The sequence below is a fragment of the Micropterus salmoides genome, unplaced genomic scaffold, assembly GCF_014851395.1.
Source record: "Micropterus salmoides isolate LMB-PRFRI ecotype aquatic unplaced genomic scaffold, ASM1485139v1 Ms_hic_scaffold_9, whole genome shotgun sequence".
NCBI lineage: Eukaryota > Metazoa > Chordata > Actinopteri > Centrarchiformes > Centrarchidae > Micropterus > Micropterus salmoides.
Window position 1 is genome coordinate 13,695,789 of NW_024044681.1, and position 22,843 is coordinate 13,718,631.

Here is a 22,843-nt window from a genome sequence, read left to right on the forward strand (position 1 = left end):
GACACGTTCTAGGAACAAGTATGTATTAGAAGATCTTAAAACATTGAATACTCAATTAGTGTAGCTCATGCTACAATAAGTGATCTTATCACCCCACAGCAGGCATCCAGCAGCTGCTGCACTGTGATAAAATATACATATTAATTAACCAGTGACAAATACAGATTCCAACACCACCTGTAACATAGGGTTAGGCGACGTGACAGTGGAAAACAAACAAGTGGGGCTTTGGAAGAGTGTTTTATTAAGCGCATAGCAGCTGCTCAGTAAACTTTAGGTTTCCCTAAATAAATATGATGGAAATAACATGGTTAATTCTTTATTCAGAAACTTTTCCTTTTCAGAGTCATGCAATTCAAGATCTAAAATCTCACTGACACAACCTTTCAGTGTTACTTAACAAGACCTGCCTGGTACCTGATTGTTTTTGTTTTTTCTGACAGGTTAGTGTGATAATGTCTATGACCTACCCGTACAAAGTGTTTGACCATCATTTACACAAATATAAAATCAAAGGACAAAAAGTAGGAGTACATGGTCCACAAGGACAACAATCATAACATCGATAAAGAGCTCTAAAGAGAATATTAGAGCTACGGTAACTTCAAACGTTTTCTGTTTCATAAACAGGAGGATTTTTGGTGATTCTGCCCTTTTTATTATTCCAGTTCTACAAGCTCTTGGGCTTGTCCTGGTTGTTCTTGTATTTCTGATAAACCACTCCCAGTGTGGTGAAGACATTTCCCATGAAGAGCACCATGTAAGAGCAGCAGCACATCCCAACCTAAACAGACAAACATAACAAAACAAAATTAATGCCAGGTCAGAGGGTCTTTCAGACTCACAGAACTTTTAATAAATCAAAATATGCACAAGCTGCAATCTGTATGGGTTGGCCGTTAATCGGAAGGTCGGCGGTTCAATCCCTGGCTCCCCCTGGCTGCATGTCGAAGTGTCCTTGGGCAAGATACTGAACCCCGAATTGCGGCTATTCCGCCAGTGTATGAGTGAGTGTGAATGTTAGTTTCAGTTTGAGCACTTAGGCTCAGTGTATGAATGTGTGTGACTGGTGAATGCAGATGTAGTGTAAAAGCGCTTTGAGTGGTCAAAAAGACTAGAAAGGCGCTATACAAGTACGGAGGATTTACTTCACCAAAATATCTGAATTCATATCTGTACTTGGATTTACACCATAAGTTGCTCAGTTGTTTTCTATTATAGTCAAGTCAATTTGATGTATATAGGCCAATATCTAAAATCACACATTTGCATCAGGGGCTTAACAATCTGTACAATACATGACACCCTCAATACGTTGACTCTTTTACTGCCATGTATGCACCTCATAGGTACATATATTTAAGTTTAGCTGTCAACAAGACTCAACTGAGTCTAAAAAAAAGTTTGCACTGTACAGACAATCATTGGATTAAAGAAATCTGATTAACCAAGACCTTTTTATGATTTAAATTACATGACAGTAGGACATTTCTTGTTGGATCAAATATCGGCGAAAAACATAAAAAAAACGGCTAAACTTTGGGTATCACATGAAAAGTTTGACACTCGAACATAAAATGAGTTGGCCTATTCAAGGTGGGTTATGAATTCCAGCACCGTGACAAAAAAACTTGATATAGAGGAAACAATGACCCAGCAAGTAATGTTACTAACATTAGCTAAATTGTGGGTTAGCAAACTGTCGCTACACTTGCTGTATGTCCGTGGGAGAGTCATTCAATGGTACCTGACACACAAATCATAGCTGGAATAGTATTGTGTGGCTCGGTCTGAGACGTTTTTATTTTGGTTTCCCATTTACAGAGCCAGGGTTGTGTACAAACACCAGATTTATTTTCTGCACACACAGAAGCTAGCAAACCGTGAGGAGATATTCACTGAATTTGACATAAAGATGTGTAATGGATTAGAATCGATTACCCCACCTTTAAATGTTGAATATAATGACAAATGCACATGAAAACACCAGAGGGATATAAACACATCATAGTACTTGCAAGGTTTTTGAATTTTCTCATAATTTTCCAACTCAGAATTATATGTTAGGCATTTAAAGACAGAGTTTTAGGGGGAACACTGAAGCCGTCCAGTGTACAAACCTGCCACTCTTTACACTCTGGGAGCTGAAACATCCTGAAGAGTATTATGCTGTTGTAGAGCTGCCAGAACTGTGAGAAGAGAAATAACAACAGTCAAGAAAGCTCTAAACAGCAAACTTTGGAGTAAAACTTAAATTCAGTTTAATTTTAATTTTCAGAATTGGCAATAATACATTTAAAAATATCTAAAAACTTAATAGATTAATTAATGAATGAGCCCTAAATGTAAGTAAGTAAGCAGCATTAATAGAGAGGCTACTCACGTGACAAAAGAACAAGAAAGGAAGGAGGAAGGTCAAGCCTCTCCACATCCAGGACTGGAAACCCTCTGAACACCAGGAGAGCAGACAGGTGAGTCACTGAGCTCAGATTAACTCAATTTATCATTATCATAAGAGGATATTCCTCCTGCATTGCTACAGTGCATTCAAGATGATTACTTAGACATGACAGATAAACATAACAGTGGACATGAAAGAAGAACTGAACTTGGCCCATATGTTAAGAGATGAGAATTTAAAAATCGATTGCCCATATTCTTTGTTTCCCTTACATAAATCTGATAAGGATCCCTCAACATAAATAAAAATAATGGACATATGTACAGACAGTTGAACAAGAGTCTACAGCCATGATAGTGTCTTTGTGAGGCTGTAATGTACATACTGTTTCTAAATGACCTCAAACATATCTTTGGCATTTGTACAACCTCTTGTTAACTTTCGGCAGAAATATTATTTGTGTTTGATTATCTAAAGTCAGACAATAAAATCAGCCTCATTTATCGTTTTGCAGCTTTTAATCTGTATGGCATAAAGTATGCAGGTATGTTAGATAATTTGTTCCCCTTCTCTTTGTATAATTTTAAGTGTCAAGCTGGTGACTGACAGCAGTGTAGAGTGCACTCACCGACAGTAAGGTCCATGTTATGTCTTTCTCCCAGCGCTCTAAGTCTGTACAAACAGCCTCTCTGGTAGTAGTACTGGAGAAACTGGACAAAGCCTACTTTGCAAAGAAAAGTTGTTAATTGTTGGCCAAGACATACAGCATGTTGTGTGATATTTGACTTATTCATAGGAGTGTGACGAGATGAGATTGGGTTCATGAGATTGAGGACGAGATTTTAACACTATTTAAAAAAAATCTTTAATGCTAAATTATTTGAAAATTCTGAGTATTAAACACTTTATTTCCGGCATTCTGGCAATTTTTTTCAGTTTATGGTGAGAAAGAAAGAGAATCACACAATTCAGGAAGCAGGTGACAATTCAAAATCTATAGTCTAACTGTAACAGATTCTAACGCAGTCAAGCTCTCAGGAATTCTGTGTTACTTTCATGTTTGTTTCTCCTGTAGAGCAACTTTACTCATGTAATATCATCCCTGCTGAGTCATGATTTAGTCCCTCTCTTCTGTGTCTTTGTTTGTGGAAGTAACCTCTTTAAATATGGCACCTTTTCGCCTTAATAATAAATTATTTAATTTTTATTTAGTTAGAAACTCCTGGACTTTAATAGCTCATGTGTTTTAGCAGATTTTCTACTCATGTTCAAAACTTTCTGGACTCACAATCTCTCACACATATCTGTGTTCTCTGACATGTCCAGAAAAAAGTCATAATATTAAGAGAATAACCTCATCATTTGATGAGAAATCTACCTGCCCCTTACTCTGCTGTGCATTACGACATTCATCCGCTGGAAGTAACATTATCCCCTTTAGACCATTTGACTGGCAGAGTTTGGGACCGCATGTTGCATGTGGAACCGAAAATAACTGAAACAAACACTTTTGCTCAGGCAGAAATCTCGCCACAAATCCACACACATTAACTTCGGCAGCTCAGATAAAGTGCAGCTGACAGTCCCTAACAGAGCAGGCTGCGCTTCAGTTTTTAGATGTTTATGTTGCAAAACTCTACCAGCTACGTTTCCTCACAGCTGTCTGGACTCACAGCGCGGGCGGTGCGGTTGATTACTATCAGGGTGTACGCCGGTGTGGCATCAGCTGGGCGGAGTTGATTAGCTCTGCAAGTCTTTCTTTTCAGTTATACATTTGTCTTTTACTGAGTGAGAAAATGAATTTGTGGCTTGACTGACAACGTATGAAAAATGTCAATTGCTTGAGTCTCTCGAGACATGCTTTTTACCTGATGAGATATCTCGTCACAATTTAATCTTGTGAGATCATGTGGCGCGAGATCTCGTCACACCCCTACTTATTCATTTTGAGGACTATTGACAGTTTACACTTGATACTACACACTCATTTTAACCATATTTTAAGTTGGTTACACTGGGAAAGTTTCAAAATAAGTATGTTCAAAGAACTGTTGGTAGCATTTTTATATACAAAGTGACTGAACAAGTGTCTAAACTAGATTCATTCTTATGACCTGGGATTCCCTTGAAATATTCTGGATAATTTTACCTCTTCAGGTGTAAAAAGAATATAAATCCTTAAAAGAAATTACGAGAACGAAAGAATCGGTGGATCTGGAACGATGAGGGCTGGAGCACACGACAGTTAGAGTTTTATAATATCGACACAAAGCAGTCACAAATTATGTCCACCTTATCGTCATTTCCTGGAATGAAGGGTCACAAGTAGGGTTTGGTTTATTTTAAGGGATTAAAAGCCAAAAATACTTGTGCCTTTGGCCTATACAGCATACTATGCTGATGTATATTTCAGAAAGTAAGTATGTTGTGTGGAATCGGGACTTGATTCTCTTACTTTGGTACATAGAGTATGATAGAAACTGGTTCCTAAACATCTGGTACAGCGCGCCTTCAGGCCTGCGAACAAAGACAACATGCAAACGTTTATGACATTTAAGTGGACGAGAGTGAAAGTATTTTGATGGTAAGGTTTCAACACCAACCAGTCAATATATTGTTCTAATATTGTGGACAGTTATGAAAGTGTAAAACGAAAGAAAGAAAAGTGGATAACATCACTCACCAAGTGAGCATGACTCCAGACAGGAAGGTTGACACGTAGTGATGGAAAACCCACCAACCTTTGATCCTGAAACAACACAGAGGACTGACACTGAAGGACACAGGACTGTACTCTATGTAGTACTGCTAGACAGGAAACCAACAGGCAAGAGTCACTCAATTACAGAAGAAGATTTTACATTTATTCATTTATCTTACGCTTTTATCCAAAGTGATTTACAATTGTTATATATGTCAGAGGTCGCACGCCTCTGGAGCAACTAGGGGTTAAGTGTCTTGCTCAGGGACACACTGGTACATGGGTCACAGTGGGGAGTTGAACCCGGGTTTCTCACACCAAAGGCAGGCATCTTATCCATTGTGCCATCACCACCCTATTTTAACAAAGGCTTACGGCTAAAATCCACTGACTCTGGCTACGCCGCGTTACGGCTGCGCCACGCTTCCTGGAGCTGATCGTGGCCATTATAGTCAATGCTTTGTCAATGCGAGTCCACTAAATGCGGCCACAGCGCGTCCCAGAAGGGGCTTTCCGCTCCACCGAGAATAGGTAGCTGGTCTATTTTTGACGCAAGCCGCGTCAAGCAGCGCAGAGCAGATTAAACCAGGCAGGAAGTCAAACACAGAACGGCACAGAGAATCCGATCAATTTTCAAAATAAAACAACCCGGGGAGACTCCCGATCGCAAAAACAACAATAAACACGGTTAAAACAGACACAAAACCATGGCGTAACATGCTGTAGCCGGAGTCAGTGGATTCCTGGCGTTAGGGTTCAAAGTTCCTCCCTACATGACAAGACCCCGAGGAAGGCTTTATGTGACTGGTTTATCTATTATTATTATGATTAAAAAAATAGTGGAGACAAGAAATTTATCGCAGACCTTGAGCCATTGCTGATGAGAATGCTCTCCCGGATTGTGAGTGTGCAGTAGTACCACACCAACAGGAAGTTGAACAGCGCATCTAGGACTCTGAAACAAAGTTAAAAAAAAAAGGCACATGAAGACACACAACCAACAATTCACACATATAATGGAAATAATTGAACAAGCTCATTCATTCATCATCATCATCACGTCATTCTACACTTGCCGTGCAGCGAAGGCAGAAGTCCTCTGTCAGTTCTGATCTGATCAGCCACATATCTTGTCATGATAACCAAATAACCACATTTAGGGGTTAATTAATGTTTTTATTATATATCTGCCTCAAAGATCCAATCAGTAAAGCTGTAGCATTCACGTACCAGGAGTTTTCTTGGTTACTTAGTAACTAAGTCCTTTGGTTTGGACATTCCCTTAGTTCCAAGAAGCTACATCACTGCCCTGATTTTCCTTCATCGCTATAAACATGGCCACTGTGGTTTATTTACTCGATCCCACATGAGCCATCCTGCTGCTACTACAGCTCCAGATGTGTTTTAATATAGGAAAATAGCTACATTAGGTGCACCACTGCAAACATAAACAAGGTGTTGGGAAACCTTACCTGTAGCTGAACAAAAAGCGGCACGTGAAGGAGAATACAAAGAGGATGACCGTGAGGACCAGTTTAAATTTCTCGTATTCATCTTTGTAGGCAAATCTGTTTGGTGAAGCAAACAGAATTGATGTCAATGAGCGGTTGACAAGATGTTTTTGGGTTGTGAGCACGGATTAAATGAATGTCAATGTGACTTACTTTGCCTGTTTGTTGAGGAGTGTTACGTTGACGTTTCCTAAAACAAGAGTGAGGTATAACCTAAACAGGAAGAGGTGTCAGTCACTCACAATGTGAAAAACATTTTAATAATTTATTTTGTTTTAAAAAAAATCAGCTCTGTTACACAACAACAAGCTGTGCCAGTACAACTACTAGGAACAGTTTGACATTTTCCGTGTTTGCTGCACTATGGAAAGAAATACTGGGAATTTATTACGAAACTCCCCTTTGACATCCAAACACAAACAATAAATCAAATGACAAAATCAGACCCGTTCTTCTTTGGCAGAAAAGCTTCCATTTCAGAGAAAGCATTTGCTCTGTCTTTCATGCAGTCCTTGATTTCAGCGATGGCATCCACTTCCTCTGGACCTAATTTGGGCACTGGATGATTTTCTTTGCATCTAATCATTGAGAAAAAATAATTATGACATGTTTATAACACAGAACATACTTGCATACAAAATCACAAACAAGATTTATTGTTACTTTTGGCTCTTGATAATTACTTTTTTGTAATTATAATCATGCCCTCCAGTGAAAAAGGCATAATCCCTGGCTAATCAGTGGCTTCCTACCCACAAATAGGGAAAGGTTCAGATTGCAGGTTCCATTTTGGATCTAGTTCATGGTCAACAAATTACCCAGATTTACCAAGCTCTGATGCTAACAAATCTTTTATCAAGCCTTTTATCTGTCCTTGCTCTTTTTTCATTGGCAAAGAGCAAAGTTTCGGCTTAAGTTGATTGTCGCTGGTAAAAATGTCAGACATCACCATCTGCAGATTCGATCAGCTGTGGCTAATTAGCATTCATTCCATACCAGCTAAAAATAAAGGTTTGTCTGTTTTCTGGTTAATCAAGCATAGCATTGGTTCAGACAGGCAACAAAGTCAAGCTCAGCTCACAATCCCAGCACATTAGCTGATAGCAGCTATCTTAAAACCAGCCACATCAACTGACAGCTCAGCTGATTTCTCTCTTAGCATTCATTGGCAAATTCCATACCAGGCATCTTATTTAAGCTGCTATTGCCTGCCTGCCTGCCCTTGCTGCTTATTCTGCAAGCAGCTGATAACCACCTTTCAGGCCGTATCTAATTAATCATGTAATTCCGTATTAATGCCTGCTCTGTCCCGGAGGTCTTTACTGCTGCTCTGGCTTTCCACGGAAGGGCAAGAAGGTGCTCTCCCAGAACAGAGCCATACCGCTAAACATAACTACAGTGGTGCAAATATCAGTTTCCCTGATAAAAGTTGTCCTGCCTGAAATATGCACTCTGCAGCTGGTGTCTTTATACAGCCAAAGATGCTTAGTGAATGAAAAGATACTGTACCACCACTGAACGACCATGAGCTAAACGTGTGTTATTGTAATTCAACAGAGACCAAGACACATGATCAGCTGATTTCTCATTTCCCACTTAAAGGTTGATTCATATCATTTCAACATTTTTATTTGACCTAATGGTTCTGAATCAGGACTTTCAGTATTTGGAGTAAATCTTTTGTGAAGTACAGATGACTATAGCTGTATAGCCAAATATTAAAAAGTAAACCTAAAAACATTTGATAAGGGATTCAAAAGGATTTGGGTTCAAACCCCATTCCTATCAACAAACACTGCCACTCCTGTCCATCGGAACCCGTGATTAATCCAGCACTACCACTGCATTGAAATTTACCTCAGGGTCTCTATGGCGGTGTGTGACCTGCACAAGCAAATTTTCTATATATACATAAGAATACACCTACTCATTGCCCTGAAACTCTGAGGGCTCCTCATTTTCATCACTATATGTTCAAGTTCAATTTTAAAGTGATTTACAGAGAAGAAAGTGAAAGCTAATCTAAAGAAAAATAGGTGCAAACCACAAATCAGCAGAACTTTAAAGACCAGGACCAGAACCTGCCATGAACAGCCTTCTAATGTAGATGTTTCAGAATTAAGGTGTAATATGATTAAAGTCATCTAGTATGTTTCGCTCTGTTGACCTCCTCTTGAACAAATACTGTCAGCATATTCTAAATGACATCGCTGATCAGTACTCACTCTTCAAGTGACCTAGTGAGCTCTTTCAGCCTCTTCCTCTGACGTGCTATAGCACCGGAGCAGCTGTCTTGCAGTTTTGCCACTTCCTCAAGTTTCTGTTTATACAGACGATGGGTGTCCTGGAGGTGAAAAGGGGAATATATAAAGTTGTACATCAGTACATCAGCTTCAGCGGTAGTGGAGAGGTCATAGACAAGAGATGCCTTCCGTAGAAGGAAGAGCAGCTCTGTCTTGTTGAGGTCAGAGTCTTGCACAATTAGCTGTAATCCTGTGTTGTAATCCTGTTCTCCAAATACACAGAAACTGATTCTTTGAGTATAGAGTGCTCCAGTTCATTAAATCAAGCACTTTCTATTCATAATTCAACAGTCAGACCAGTCACTTCTAGTCCAGCAGCAATGGTGGAAAATTGCTAAGTAAATTTACTCACGAACTAAGCTTTTGTACAAGTTTTACCTCGACTTGAGAAAAGGGTTGATCAGATTCTTACCTACTACATTTAAGAGAAAATATTCACAGCTACAACATCAGAGTATGACTTACATAAAATAGTAATGCATTGTTAATATCAATCTAATAATAAAAATAATCAGTGGTAAAAGAAGTATTCTGATCCTTTACGTAAGTAAAAGTAGCCTACTAATACAACAATATAAAATGACTCTGTAAAAGTAAAAGTCCTACATTTAAAATTACTTATTAAAATATCTATTATTATTTTCAGACTGTGCGCTTTTGTCACCCACTGTTGAGCCAGGTTGTGAGACAAAATACATCTGAGGGGTCGTGACATGATTAATGGGGTATGTAAGAAGAAAAAAACAAAGTTCTGCTACACCAATGTCTCTTCATATTTTGGATAACCATCTGAGAAGTTTAAAGAGTTAAGGCTCGTGCAGACTACATGACTTTCAGCGTTGGCCGATGGCTGTGATGTTCACACTGTGACGGGAGTCTTGAAGTGTTTTTGACGTTCACACTACGTGACTGATCGGTGACAGGGGGTCACACACTACACGAGCTGACAAGGACTCTGTCACCCGACGCTGGCCTCCAAACCACGTTTTGTCAAGAAAACATACGTTTTACCAAAGTTGATGGTGAATCGAAAATGTGCTCAACCGTTTTTGGGGTTGAGAAGTTCCACAAGCGCCGCGAGGTTGGCGGTGCCAGTCACGCCCACAGAGCCTGGCCGAAGTTACTCAGACCACTGCAGCAGCAACAACAGAGCTGCGCAGCACATCCTCTCGCTCGTCTCTGTCTCTCTCTCTCATGAACACCACCGCAGCACAAATCTGTCCAACACAACGCTGGCAATGTCGAAGACCCAGCTTTAAAAAAGTTATTAGTAATGAGTAATGGTTTAAAGTACATCAAGGAACATCTGGCTCGTGATGTAGCCTACAGAACATTCTCCACTGAGTTATAGCCTAAAACCTATAAGCACTTTTGAAAAATAAACTACAGATGAAAGGGGACAGTGGCTTTATTGCTCTAATTAGACATTACATTGTTAGTGTACACTTGTGGTTATAGTACTTGCTTTTAATTTGCTTGTATTTTATATAATTCCAAAGCAAAAATCTTAAACAGTTAAAAGTTTTAAAGTTAGTATAAACCAGTGAATTATAGGAGTAGCCTACGCTGTCTTGTCTTCTTCCCTGGTTTTCCCCTGGTGCTGATACTGGTGTTCATTCTGAATAGTAAACCTCGTTCACTTAATGGTAACGTTAACTAGTTAGGCTGTGTGTTGGAGATCAGTAATTCACTTGAAAGATATTTAATTAGTTAAATGGTTTAATTAGAATTAGGGTTAGGGTTAGGGGGTGACAAAAATAATCGTAAATAGTCGACTAATCTAAGTCAAAAGGAAAAAAGATTGGGAACCACTGGTTTGTTATTCTGTATTATTGTATTTCATTAATTAGCCTATAGTAACCAATGTTTTGTATGCATTTGTAACCTGGAAATTAAGTACAGCTGTCAGATAAATGTAGTGCAGTAAAACGTACCATATTACCATCCCTGAATTGTAGTGGAGTTGAAGTTTAAGTAACATAAAATGGAAAATAAAGTATCTCCAGTAAATATTCTTACTTTTGCTGAAATTACAATGTACTTTTTACTTCACTACAATTATCTGAGAGCTTAAGTTACTTTACAAATTCCACATTTTGACACAAAACAAATGAAGAGCAATAAAACATGATGTTATAAATTAAACTTCTTAAACGATTAGTCAATTAATTAATTGATTGGAGAAAGAGTTACTGGTGACTATTTCAAGAATTGTTTTTTAAAAATTCATGGTTCCAGAGGATGATTTTCCTTAATAAGTACTATTGGTTTGACGAAAAAAACATTGTGACAAACCAAACATTCAATCAGTTAATCTTGAAAATAATCATCAGATTAATCCATAATAAAAATAGTAATTAGTTGCAATCCGATACAAAATAGTTAAAAAAAATCAGCTCCACCTCAACCAACTACAACAATAAAATCCTGCTTTTACTTTAATGCATGACTATAATAATCTCTTGTTACAATATAGTACTACAGTCACATGGGCCATTTGTCTGCATTGATTATGTACTAACTTTTAACTCACTTTATTAAATAATGAACTAGTAACGTTAACTAATAAACTAACGTTAGCTAAATCGTGGCTACCAAGTCACAACATGACAAATTCCCGGTACGATTCATTTTAAACATGTTGCATAATATATGACTGTAACTTTATGTGTGCAAATAAACCTGTAAGACAGAATTGTGGTGTTATAACTTAGAGCTTATTAAGTTAGTAGTTAAAGAGCATATCGATTCGACACCGCGTCGTACTGCGTCAATATGACAACCGTTAGGATAAAGTGAGAGGCAGGTGTCTACACTATAACCTCCTCTAACTTCACCGAGTTATTGTTTGTCTCCTGGCTGTCACAGTACTATTTTCTTTGGCTGCTGAGGGCGGATGCCACTGTAGCCGGTGTGCCTACACGACTGTTAGCTCAGCGGGCAGGGCACACTAACATAAGTTAGCTGAGAGAGGAGACACACTGTTTAAACTCACATGAATTTGCTGGTAGTTCTTCTCTAATTCCTCCCATTCGCGTAAACATTCACTTAAACTCGTCGTATTGGACATCATTTTTTCTCTAACATCAGGAAACCTCCTGGAATTAAGTAATATTGAGTAATATTCACGCTCTGTCCGCTGCGCAACAGTTGGACTGCTGTCAGCGTCAAAGGTAAACCAACGAGTGTGGCTTCCGGTCAGAACCTTCAGAATAAAAGCCGTTGTGGCTACATAACTTTAGTGTCTACAACAGATGGGACGTCTGCCATTTCCCAATAATGCCCTGAATATTTCTTGATAGTTTCCTGGAAAATTTGTAATTTGAATTGAATTGTATTGAATGTATTAAAGGAATGCCCCTTGAGATGCAGCGCCTCATTTTAAAGGGGGTCCAATTACACAAATACATAATAAACAAATTTATAAACAGAACATTACATTACTATACATACAATACACATACAGATGACTCGCACATCCTCTGTTATTGCAAGGTTACAACAACCTTATGGCTTAAATTATACAATTTCTTTTACTAATTCTCTCCACCAATATCACCATAAGATCAAATGATAGAATAAAAACTTTGATCTTTAAATCTGTTCAGTGATGCATGTGACTATCTCTGTTTTTCTTTCTCAGATAATGATTGTATATATAGCCTATTTAATGAGTATCTTGTGATGATTAATGATATATTGTGGAGGAATGGTGTTAATTTCTCCAATTGCATAACAAAGACTTGGCAAGGAGCACTATAACTGTTCATGAGTACCTAAGGCAAAGTTGAGGACTAAAGGGGACAGAGTGTATATTATGGATTGACCTTCCTATTTCAACTACCCACACTGCTCTTCTGACAAATGAATTAATTGATCTTGGTTAAATATTTCATGAATTGCTTTTTTCCCTCTCTATTAATAACATGTCAGTGAGTCTGAAACAAATCAATTCCAGACAAGCCCTTTGACTTTTGTGACTTTAGGTTGTGCAATTATATTTTGTAAGTCCATGTTTATTAATAGTAATTTTAATCTATAATAACAGTAATGCTATATTCTACTACTGTGAATGAGTCACTGAATGACTTAAACTATTTTTCTTTCAAGCTGGAAACACTTCAAAGATTACAACTTTTGTGCTTTTATTTTCAAGGCCACGTAAAACGTCCGGTTTTGTCACAGCCACGACAATTCCTGCGTGCGTCGTGGTTGCTGGACGTGCTAATTTGCAGCTGATTGGTCCAATCAGATGTCTCGTTGGCGACCCCTTTACAAATCTCGCCACATTAGCAGGGTTTGGCATTATGTCCCCAGACCATGGCCCTGACTTTAACCATCTATAAAAAGAAAACAATTTCAATGACATAGATTGTGTGGTCGCTTTTATGCAAGGAGTGCGCACTGTCCCAGGTAGGGTAAGTAACAAGTCATTACATTTCTCTTACTACTTTTTACTACTTGGCATGTGACCTGTATTTTTAGACTGATATTATGTGACCCATGCACGCAGGGGAAACTGTCATCTCCAATATTGTCAGCACCTCTGACAGAGTCATGTACGGACTGAACCACAACTACTGACATTTATTCAGTAGTACACAACAGTACACAACAACAAAACAAGTAGTCTACACAATACAAAATCACTAGGGGCCTGGTACTTTGTCTTTTATTTTTGCTGCCTTGTATTTGTTAACTGTCCACATACATCCTTGAAGAGTAATTTTGAAATAATGAGAAAAATCTACAAAGCCACATGTGTAATTTTCTAGATTTAATAAGGCTAAATACATTACTCTTGAAATTCACTCAGCCTTGGAGAGCTGCAGCCTCAAGGACAGATGTCTTTGAGGATAAAAGGAAGTAATGTCCCTGTAATGTTGCTGACAATTTCATCACATAACTTTTTTTGTCAAATCACACGGCAACAAACAACAGACACTTAAGAACATCATATGTCTTTATTGCAGGAAGTGCTTATGAACTAGCCACATTATTGCCATAGCAGTTGGTGGTGCCTTTGTTAAAATTTTGGTTCAGAGATATCAGTCACTTTTGTTCCCATGGTGTGAAGCTCCCAGTCAGACAGCTGCTGTAGAAACCCCGTGTTTGGCCTCATGTTGGGTTTACATTTGAGCATGTACTTCCAGGCCTCCTGAAAAATATATATTTAATGGTCACATGTTTTCTTCCATGATCAATATCAATCTCATGTCTGTGTGTAGTTTGACATTTTGGGAAATACTCTTATTGGCTTTGTTCCTGAGATTTAGATGAGAAAATTGGTAGTGAGTATGGAGCTGGAGTCAAGACGTGGTTAGCCTAGCTTAGCACAAAGACCGCAACGAGTGGCCTGGCTCAATCACCTCTAAAGCTTACTCATTTGCGTGTTGTATCTCATTTGTTTCATTTTTAAATTAACGGAAATGTAAAAATGACAGTTTTGAGGGGAGTTTTGTGCTGTAACTATTTCTTAGTGTACAACTGTAGCACAGGTTACCAGGTTTGGTACCATCTTGTCTGACCATCAAATCTACCACCAGCCCTGTAGGTAGGCTGGACAGAGGTATAAACTTACTTTCAAAACACTCAGGAGAGTACAATTGCTTACTCATTACCATCTAGAGATCACATTGGAACTAGTAAAGGCCTACATTTTGTATGGCACATACTGCATTCTGCATCAACTGAAACCAACTGAATGAAACCCGCTTGCCTGCAGTGTGTATTTGAGGTGGTGCATGAGAAAGGCAATGGTTACAGCGCTGCAGCGGCTTCTGCCCCTGGAAACTATCAGGACACGAGAGCCCATGTTGATGTGTGAACCTGAAAACAGAAGATAGTCATGTGGCTATTAAAATTTCCAAAAACCTCTATAATATCAAGCCAATCCATGTAACAGGAACTGCGTGTTGTTCTCTATTTCTGAATTTTTTTAATGATATGCAGTTGAGATCAGATGCTTGGAGATGTTGGAAATATAGGTGTTTAACCTGAACTGAGACGCCCTACTGCATTTTACATTTACATTTGTATTCTTGATCATTGCAGTTTAGTGAGTCATTACAATTTACTAATTGTAAAACCTTGATGCCTAAAATTAATTTGTTTCCCGCTTCTATAAATGATACAACAAATATTTGTTAGGATTTAAAATAGCTTAGTCAGTAATGTACAAGTACAACTTACCGATAAAACTACATATCCTTTCAAAACTTGAGTATAAATCAGACACCACTGAGTCGGCCACAGGGATGTTGAGGATGGTCTGGTTCCCCTTTATGGATCCAGATCTAAAAGTATTCAATAGAAATTCAACAGCCATGACATATGACATTCAGAATTTTCTCTGATGATATTTCAAATATCCAGTCCTGCCATACTCCAGATTGTCGTTCTGTGAGATGCTGATTATAGTGCTGATTTTCAGGTGTTTGAGGATGCTGGAGTCCTTGACTTGTTTCTGGTCACCCAGATATAGCAGTCCTGCAGTGATCTCCACTGGATACATCTTCAGGTTTTCCAGCTCCTGAGATTGTCCAGAAATACATTATATTGTATTTATCAATTTGACTATTTGAGTGGAAATTCTATTTCATATTGTTTGTGTCACTCTTGCTTTTTTGAATGTATTTTTATTTTGTGAGTTTGAATTTGTACCCATAAAAGTTCAACATCATCGGCAGCAGGTTCTGAATTACTGCTTGATTTTGTTGGTCTGTCTTGTAAAGTTGTCCAGTGTCAAAAATTTGTTTTAACACCTGCATCATTCTAATTTATTTAAAGAAAGTGGCTGCAATATCATTCATACAGATGTTGTGTTTTTGATTGTGAACACCTGTAAAGGTTTGATCTAAATCACTGGATTTAGGATCAGACACTGGTTTCTATCCAGTCCAGTGATTTTGGATTCAACTTCTGCAGGTGTTGGACTTTGTACCACCTGGATTTTTGAGATGAACAGTGTACAAACCGTGAGGTCAGGTTTTTGTCTTACCATGATGGTGTAGAGGATTTTCTCTGTCCTTAAAAAAGGGTACAGAGCTGAGAACCTGTGAAAGCCTCCTCTCACTATGTGGACTGGATGTCGGCTAGCTTTAGCTAGGGCCTCGGCACACTCAACTGCTCTACCTGCAATCACAGTCAGAAACTTCACTCAACAGTGTGCAGACATTTGTGACTGAAATGCATACTGGGAGCCGCGCTTATAGGGAACTACTATCTTCCCTCTGCCTTCAGCCGATTACCTTCTTCCTGTAAACAGCTTGTGTTGCTGTCATAGACCACCACATGCTGCATACTGTCAACCTCCACAGCCTCTGGCAGGAGGAATGTGCCCTCTGAATCCTGGAAAGAGTCAGGCAGAAAGTTTTGATATTTCATGCATTGAATAATCCTTAAATCTGAAGGAACTAAGAAACTAAGCTGTCTGCAAGGCTTTTCTTTCAGTGTGAAACACACAACATAGCACACTTTTCAAAAGCAAAATATTTAGCGATTTCTTGTTCAAGCAGATAAAATCTTAGCATTTTATTACAATGTGTTTTATTACTTTCTGTCTAAAACCCTGTAATGAATTCCATGCCATCATTGCGTGGTAATTAGTCATGTACTTTTTTTTGTTAGAAACTGCGCTGTTGTATTAAACCTGTATTTAACTATGTATTGAAGTAGCTCTACATGGAAGACGATGAAAATTACCCTCGAATGGCTGCCTATTCAAATAATAATGTCTGTCTGAAAAGCAGAGGTTTCTATCAATTATGTCCGCTGTATACATTATGATGATGATGTGTAAAGAGTAACATACGCTGTTCTTTACACTAAACCAAGACAAATTAAGTAACAATTAATTGTAAATCCTCTTGTTATTTCCTTTTTTAAATTTAATTTTGAACTTTAAGAACATGTAAAAACAAACAAACCAGAGACAGCTACCTACAAGCTCCCGTTTCAAAACACCCACCGATGTACAATAAAAAACAAATAAATAAGTTTCCCCGATATGCTGTATCTCCAGTGTCCACAGCCGCTTTCAGTTTTTGCTACAGGTCCGTACAGGTCAGATGGACAGTATCTATTCCCTCTAAATAAAAATTGGACACCATATAAATGTGCCACTAAAACAAGGTGGGGACTTGTTTTGCTATAACAATACAACAAGTTTGATGGATCTCGTAAGTTTTAGGGTGCTCTCAGAATAACCCAAAACAGCACAGTCAGGGTCAATTTGTTTCCAAATAATTTTACTAGGTAAATTAAATATTTCCTCTCATAATATGGGAGCATTGACCTTTCATTCTCTTCATCCCCTCTTTTCCAAAGCTCAGAGATGACAAGAGGAGGTGGGCTGTGTAAGGGTATCTACAAATTGGGATATTAAATGTTTCAACTTTTGATGTTGTGACTTCAGAGACAGGGTGAGGCTTGAAAGTGCCATGCGAGCTGCTTCATAAATCAATTTAATTAGCTTTCTGTTGTAGTGGACCATATCACTGGAAAACAATGTATATAATTGTACTAATCATTTGCCAAGCATGGATTTCCTATGATGTTTTACAACAACCAAATGTCTGCCCATTTTTGCTTATGTGACAGACATGAATCACAAAACTGTGGATACAATGATATCCCTACCATTTTAACATTTTTTGCTGTTATGATGTGACTCATTATGTAATCTTGGGTTTCACGGGCATCTAGAAAAGAATCACACAATACACAAGTAAGTTATAAGTTAAATTGAAGCAGAGCAATCAAGCAAATTCAACTAATGTCAAGTGGTCACATGGACTCTAGCATTACCAAACGCTAACTAGCTGAGCAAAATCCCATCTCTTACCAATCAAACAGAGGTAGTTGATCTCTGCCAGCCTTGACACACAGCTGCACTGGTTGAGGAGGTTGTAGAGCTCAAAAGGCTCACAAATCATGATTTCAGCCATCGCAGGAAAATTGACAACAAGAAAACAATTAGCTAGAAACCAATATCAAGAGCAGATGAACATTATAATTAGCTTGACCTGTAGGGAACATCTACAAATGAGCACATTGTCCAACCAAGTTGTTTCCAAAGTACACACTTGTTGTTTGTTTGGGTTCTGTTGCTTAGCAGCTCAGCGTCTCCCCTCATTGGTGGTTAGTGGTGATGTAGAGCCTTAAAGACACAGCTATCCATTTCTGATCCATATATGTAGTTTTAGTTATGTTTGAATTATGTTTAATTCATTGTTTCAATTCAAGCTCATCGGCTGATCATCTCAGCATGTTGAATCAGCAGTTTATGTAGAGCTGGCTGTTCAGACAAGGAAAGCACTTATTTGTTTATTGCAGCTTCTTCTTATGTATAACCCCTGCTTTATCTTTTTCCCGCTCCAACAAGCAGAAAACAGCAGGCTGACATCAAAACAACTGATATTTGTACCGTTTCATCTGTTGGTTACACAAGCAAATAGACAAACTGTCTACTGGTCATTTTTGATTTTGTCAGACTGTTGAAGGATAATTTTAACTTCAGATAAACTTGAATGTATTTTTTTTTCTCCACAGAATAAGGACTGGATGTTGCCCACCATGACTCACTGGAAGCATGTTAGGAAAAGGGATCTCTCAATATCCCGTATAAACAGGAGGAATCATTAAATGTTTCCATGTTCATATCCCTTTCAATACAAACTGAACTTGTGAAATTGTGAATATATCCTTTGAGGCAAAAGACTCAAAACAATCCCACTTCTCAAGCTGTTTCAAAATGCAGCTCCAGGCTTTACACAAATTCAAAGAGACAACATCACATCACCTCTATCTTCCCTCTTTTGATGGGTTACCTGTAATTTTTACAGTTGATTGATTTAAAGAGTTTTCTGATAATCTTTAAAACACTTTATAGGAATTGCTGCTCTCCTATATCGTAGGCACAGCGTAGCCTCAGAGGCAGGACCTGCCTTGGCTGTCAGCGCCACTGGAGCTTCCTGTCTGAGGATCTAAGGTTTGGTCTTTAAAATTACCTCTCAAAATGTCTTCAAAAAAAGGACATCATTAACTTTTATTTTTCTCTTTTGTGTGTTTTCTTGTTCATTGTATTTGTTTATTGCCCTGTTTTTAAATCTTATTTAAGTGCTAACCACTGAACCGTACTCTTGTACGGCACTTGTATGACAGGAAATTTGGATTTAAAGAGTGTGTGTTGGTTTATCTGAGCCATGGGTGAAGCTGGAGCTGTTCCAGAGTGTGGCGTTGCTCAGGGCATTTGGTCAAACACGTTTGCAAGAAGTCCCGACAACCTGGAGATAAAGAAGGAGAAGACAGATGAATGTGATCCATCTGAATATGAACTAAAATGAACAGATTTGTGTCTGCTGACAGGTTTGTGAATGTGTTTTCTTACTTTTGGACAGGTTATTGCTGATTTTCAGTTTGTTTCCCAGGAACTTGGTGGTCTCAAACGGTGTTTTACTGTGGAGTGTATCAAACAGGACCACTCCCATCTGCCACACTGTGGTCGGGCCGGCCTTATAGGTACACTGACTATACCACTCGGGAGGAATGTGAGCAGATGTACCTAGAATACACAGATATAATGATAAGATGGTGAGGATGAGCTTGGTTTAAATGTTAATGTCACAGATAACTAAATTAATGAAGAGCTGTAGTTGAAGCTAGACAACTTACCGTAAAAGACCCGGTAAAATGATCCTCTCTTGACAAAACAGCTCAGTCCAAAGTCAATGAGGCGAACACGCGGGACTGCTGAGCCGGTCTCAATCAGGATATTTTCCACCTTGATGTCTCTGTGAAAGACGTTCTTATCTTGAAGTTCTATTGCTGCATCAACCAGCTGTTTCAGTATGAGCTGAGAGATAGAAAGAGAAAGAGGTGAGGGATTGGAGTGGCAGTTTCATACCTGTGACTGTTGGTTAACTGTTTGTTTCAAAGCTGACAACAACCATAAAATACAAGGAGAGACTGAAATTCTGTGGAGTGGTTGTGCTTGCCCACACTGCTTGTTTCTTGCTCCATCAGACTTCTTTTCAGTGACGTCACCATGTTAACAGATCTCAGCAATTACTTTTATTACTTAATTTTATCATAATCAATACAAATGATGGCCAAAAACTAGGAAAATAAAGTCAATGTTCAAAATGGTCTGAACTGGCACACAATGCCCGTCCTATAACCTAAACCTTTAAGAACCTGTAGGGCTTCATAAGGGTTCTAGGTTCTGCCTTGTGTTTCCACTGTGTTTTAAAAAACAGAACATTTTGGATATGCGTCACTGACAAGGTGACACCAGGACTTATGTGCAGTGCAATTCAGATATGGTACAGACAACATTAGTAAAAGCAGTCCTAATATGGGGGACAACAGTGGAAACAAAATCAGAATCCATGAAAATGGCTATATGTTAAGTTACAGGTCATGAAGTTCCTGGAAAAGGTTTAAAACACACACACACATTCACAAGGATCCTCCGTCAGCATACCTTGGCCTCCTGCTCTTGCAGGGAGCCTCCATTGACCTTGATGTATTTGTAGAGGTCCTGGGAGGGGACCGGTCTCTCCAGCACCAAGATCAGCTCCCGGTCCAGATCATACCAGTCCAGTAAGGACACGGGCGCCGACTTTCCCACTGATCCAGTTTGTCCACCAGCGAGTTTTAACATTATGGCCACCTCCACAGAGAGCTGCTTCCCATTGTTGTCCTGAAACATCATAGATGTCCATAATTAATCCATAATGCATTCAATAAGTGAATGCAGTGATGAATTCAGCAGGTTTCAACAACAAGTGGTGTTGCTCACTCACCACTTGTTTGCAGAACACTTTGTCTTTTGGTATATGTTTGATAGCAACCTATGAGACACAAACAGGACTTTGGTTAGTGCTTCCTAAACATACTGTGTGTGTGTGTGTAAGAATGTGTGTCTGACACTTACAGGTAAATTATCTGCTTTGCGATAGCCAGCAAATACAGATCCACAGCCTCCTTTGCCGAGCTGATTCTGCTGTTCATACTTGGCCTCAAATTCAGCTAAAATGACACACACACATACACAGAACAAAATTATAAACACAACACTTTTTGCTTTGTTGATTGTTGCAGCAGCTGTCCGGGTGGCTGGTCTCTGACGATCTTTGAGGTGAGGATGCTGGATGTGGAGGTCCTGGGCTGGTGCGGTTGTGAGGCCGGTTGGATGTACTGCCAAATTCTCTGAAACGCCTTTGGAGACGGCTTATGGCAGAGAAATGAACATTCAGCTCTGGTGGACATTCTGGTGGACACACAGTCAGCATGCAAATTGCACGCTCCCTCAAAACTTCCAACATCTGTGGCTTTGTGCTGTGTGATGGAACTGCATTTTTGAGGGGCCTTTTATTGTGGCCATCCTAAGGCACATCTGTGCAATACCCATGCTGTCTGATCAGCATCTTGATATGCCAGACCTGTGAGGTAGATGGATTATCTCGGCAAAGGAGAAGTGCTCACTAACAAAGAATTTGACAGATTTGTGAACAATATTTTAGAGAAATAGGCCTTTTGTGTACATAGTCTTAGATCTTTGAGATCAGCTCATGATGAATGGGGGTAAAAACAAAAGTGTTGTTAATTTTGTACAGTGTATTTCATTTGAATACAGTTGTACAGGAACATCAATTCAATGTTAGTTAAGCTCTAATATTAAAACCTAATACAAATCATCTTGCACTGAACCTTAACATAAAGCCAAACCCTACATTAATCACTACCAACTGACCTCTTTGTTCATCTATTGACAAATCTTTTGTCTCCCTCGGGTTCCATCTCCTCCTCTCCTTCATGCTTGGTTTTTCTCCATCAGCAGCTACCTTCGTCTTGCTGCTGCTGTCTACAGACAAGATTCACATTCACAGGCACTAGCATGGGCAAAAAATAATTTAGTGTCATTCAGTACCTTCCAAAATGACACATGAGAGTCTGTACCGAAAACAAATTCCACCGGATTTATCCTGTGGCTAATAAACAACCTAAACAACAATCTAAATAGAAAGATACCACCAGGGCAAGGAAGAATTTCTTTTGGGTAAACAATCAATATACTCCAGTTGATGGACATGTCTGTACTTTCTGTAATAATGAATCCACTAAATCTCTGTATCTGTGATAATGTTATACGCCCCTAAAAGTAATTTTACATGATCAACCTACCTCTGCTTGTGTCCACTGAAGAAGACGGAGACTCCCTGTCAAACTGGATAAGCTCAAATCCTTTCTTGTTCTTCTTCTTCATAATTGATGGTCGTTCTCCATATTCTCTGGCTTTCCTCTTCAGTATTCTCACCCTGAGATCCTCCTCGAAGGTGTTTTGGGGTTCAGGTTCAGACACCCTTGTCCTTCTCCTGGGTATCTTCTGGTCAGGACTGGTCTTCCTTTTAGTTCTGTTAGTCCTGCCATCACTTACAGATGCTGCACTTTGTTGAGTTGTGCTGCTAGTGGTCCCTACAATTTAGAACAACACATCAATAGTCTCTGACTGTATTAAATTGAAATTTCTATAAACGCAAGAGACAGCAGGTTTTTGCCTGGATTTCTCACTTACGTTGATCTCTCCTAAGGGCCGGAGAGGGGCGAATCTTTATCTTCTGTGCAGAGTCTTTGTCCATGATGATGAAAGTATATTTAAATATGATAACGTAAGAGTAACGAGTGAATGTAGATCCAAACACTTGTATATTTGAACAGGTTTCCCAGTGGGACTTACTAAAGGTTTGGTGAACTGAACACAGAATGTGGTGATTTCTTTCTTGAGTTCAGCAACATCACAATGAAGTGTTCTGGAATATGCAAATGAATCTTTAGTATACATTTTATGTGGGGGTTTTCCACTGAAGGTCATTAAGTCACAACTCAAATGATTTGTACAATACAAGCATATAGGCCTGATGCT

The 22,843-nt window shown here is 38.9% G+C and overlaps 3 protein-coding genes and 1 long non-coding RNA gene across 5 annotated transcripts; 1 reads left to right on the plus strand and 3 right to left on the minus strand.

The window, feature by feature from the left end:
• Positions 1-224: 224 nt before the first annotated feature.
• tmem120a (transmembrane protein 120A) lies at positions 225-12,099 on the minus strand. 2 transcript variants are annotated; one of them, XM_038708761.1, is made up of 12 exons: positions 11,912-12,099; positions 8,839-8,957; positions 7,060-7,191; positions 6,767-6,826; positions 6,575-6,670; positions 5,968-6,057; positions 5,085-5,150; positions 4,857-4,918; positions 3,030-3,122; positions 2,384-2,448; positions 2,121-2,189; positions 225-784 (listed from the first exon to the last, which is right to left on the minus strand). In XM_038708761.1, exons 1-12 carry the CDS (start codon positions 11,987-11,989, stop codon positions 671-673), a joined length of 1,044 nt encoding a protein of 347 aa, XP_038564689.1. In that variant the 5' UTR covers positions 11,990-12,099; the 3' UTR covers positions 225-670. The 2 variants fall into 2 exon arrangements, with proteins under 2 accessions (XP_038564689.1, XP_038564687.1); XM_038708759.1 differs by having other exon boundaries at positions 3,030-3,125.
• Positions 12,100-13,861: 1,762 nt separating this feature from the next.
• Positions 13,862-17,991, minus strand: styxl1 (serine/threonine/tyrosine interacting-like 1). The gene is made up of 8 exons (XM_038707473.1): positions 17,762-17,991; positions 17,557-17,618; positions 16,167-16,266; positions 15,917-16,050; positions 15,303-15,448; positions 15,109-15,212; positions 14,636-14,745; positions 13,862-14,074 (listed from the first exon to the last, which is right to left on the minus strand). Exons 1-8 carry the CDS (start codon positions 17,862-17,864, stop codon positions 13,943-13,945), a joined length of 891 nt encoding a protein of 296 aa, XP_038563401.1. The 5' UTR covers positions 17,865-17,991; the 3' UTR covers positions 13,862-13,942.
• A 403-nt stretch (positions 17,992-18,394) lies between these two features.
• LOC119894802 lies at positions 18,395-19,281 on the plus strand. Its single transcript, XR_005442977.1, has 2 exons — positions 18,395-18,907; positions 19,081-19,281. It is a non-coding gene; the product is annotated as an uncharacterized LOC119894802 (long non-coding RNA).
• LOC119894800 (serine/threonine-protein kinase pim-1-like) lies at positions 19,092-22,188 on the minus strand. Its single transcript, XM_038707472.1, has 8 exons — positions 22,105-22,188; positions 21,674-21,784; positions 20,855-20,949; positions 20,724-20,771; positions 20,402-20,620; positions 19,591-19,771; positions 19,307-19,480; positions 19,092-19,202 (listed from the first exon to the last, which is right to left on the minus strand). The coding sequence occupies exons 1-8, from the start codon at positions 22,184-22,186 to the stop codon at positions 19,111-19,113; spliced, it is 1,002 nt and encodes a 333-aa protein (XP_038563400.1). The 5' UTR covers positions 22,187-22,188; the 3' UTR covers positions 19,092-19,110.
• Between the last annotated feature and the right edge of the window lie 655 nt (positions 22,189-22,843).

Coding starts and splice junctions, on each gene's coding strand:
- styxl1 (XM_038707473.1), bottom strand. CDS start 17,864: ATGGCTGAAATCATGATTTGTGAGCCTTTTGAGCTCTACAACCTCCTC. Junction 17,619..17,761: donor CAACTACCTCTGTTTGATTG/GTAAGAGATGGG, acceptor ATTCTTTTCTAG/ATGCCCGTGAAACCCAAGAT. Junction 14,075..14,635: donor ACCTCAAATACACACTGCAG/GCAAGCGGGTTT, acceptor TATATTTTTCAG/GAGGCCTGGAAGTACATGCT.
- LOC119894800 (XM_038707472.1), bottom strand. CDS start 22,186: ATGAAGAAGAAGAACAAGAAAGGATTTGAGCTTATCCAGTTTGACAGG. Junction 20,772..20,854: donor GCAAAGCAGATAATTTACCT/GTAAGTGTCAGA, acceptor TGTGTCTCATAG/GTTGCTATCAAACATATACC. Junction 19,481..19,590: donor ATTTTACCGGGTCTTTTACG/GTAAGTTGTCTA, acceptor TGTGTATTCTAG/GTACATCTGCTCACATTCCT.
- tmem120a (XM_038708759.1), bottom strand. CDS start 11,989: ATGATGTCCAATACGACGAGTTTAAGTGAATGTTTACGCGAATGGGAG. Junction 6,671..6,766: donor CTCCTCAACAAACAGGCAAA/GTAAGTCACATT, acceptor TTCACCAAACAG/ATTTGCCTACAAAGATGAAT. Junction 2,190..2,383: donor CTTTCTTGTTCTTTTGTCAC/GTGAGTAGCCTC, acceptor CTCTTCTCACAG/TTCTGGCAGCTCTACAACAG.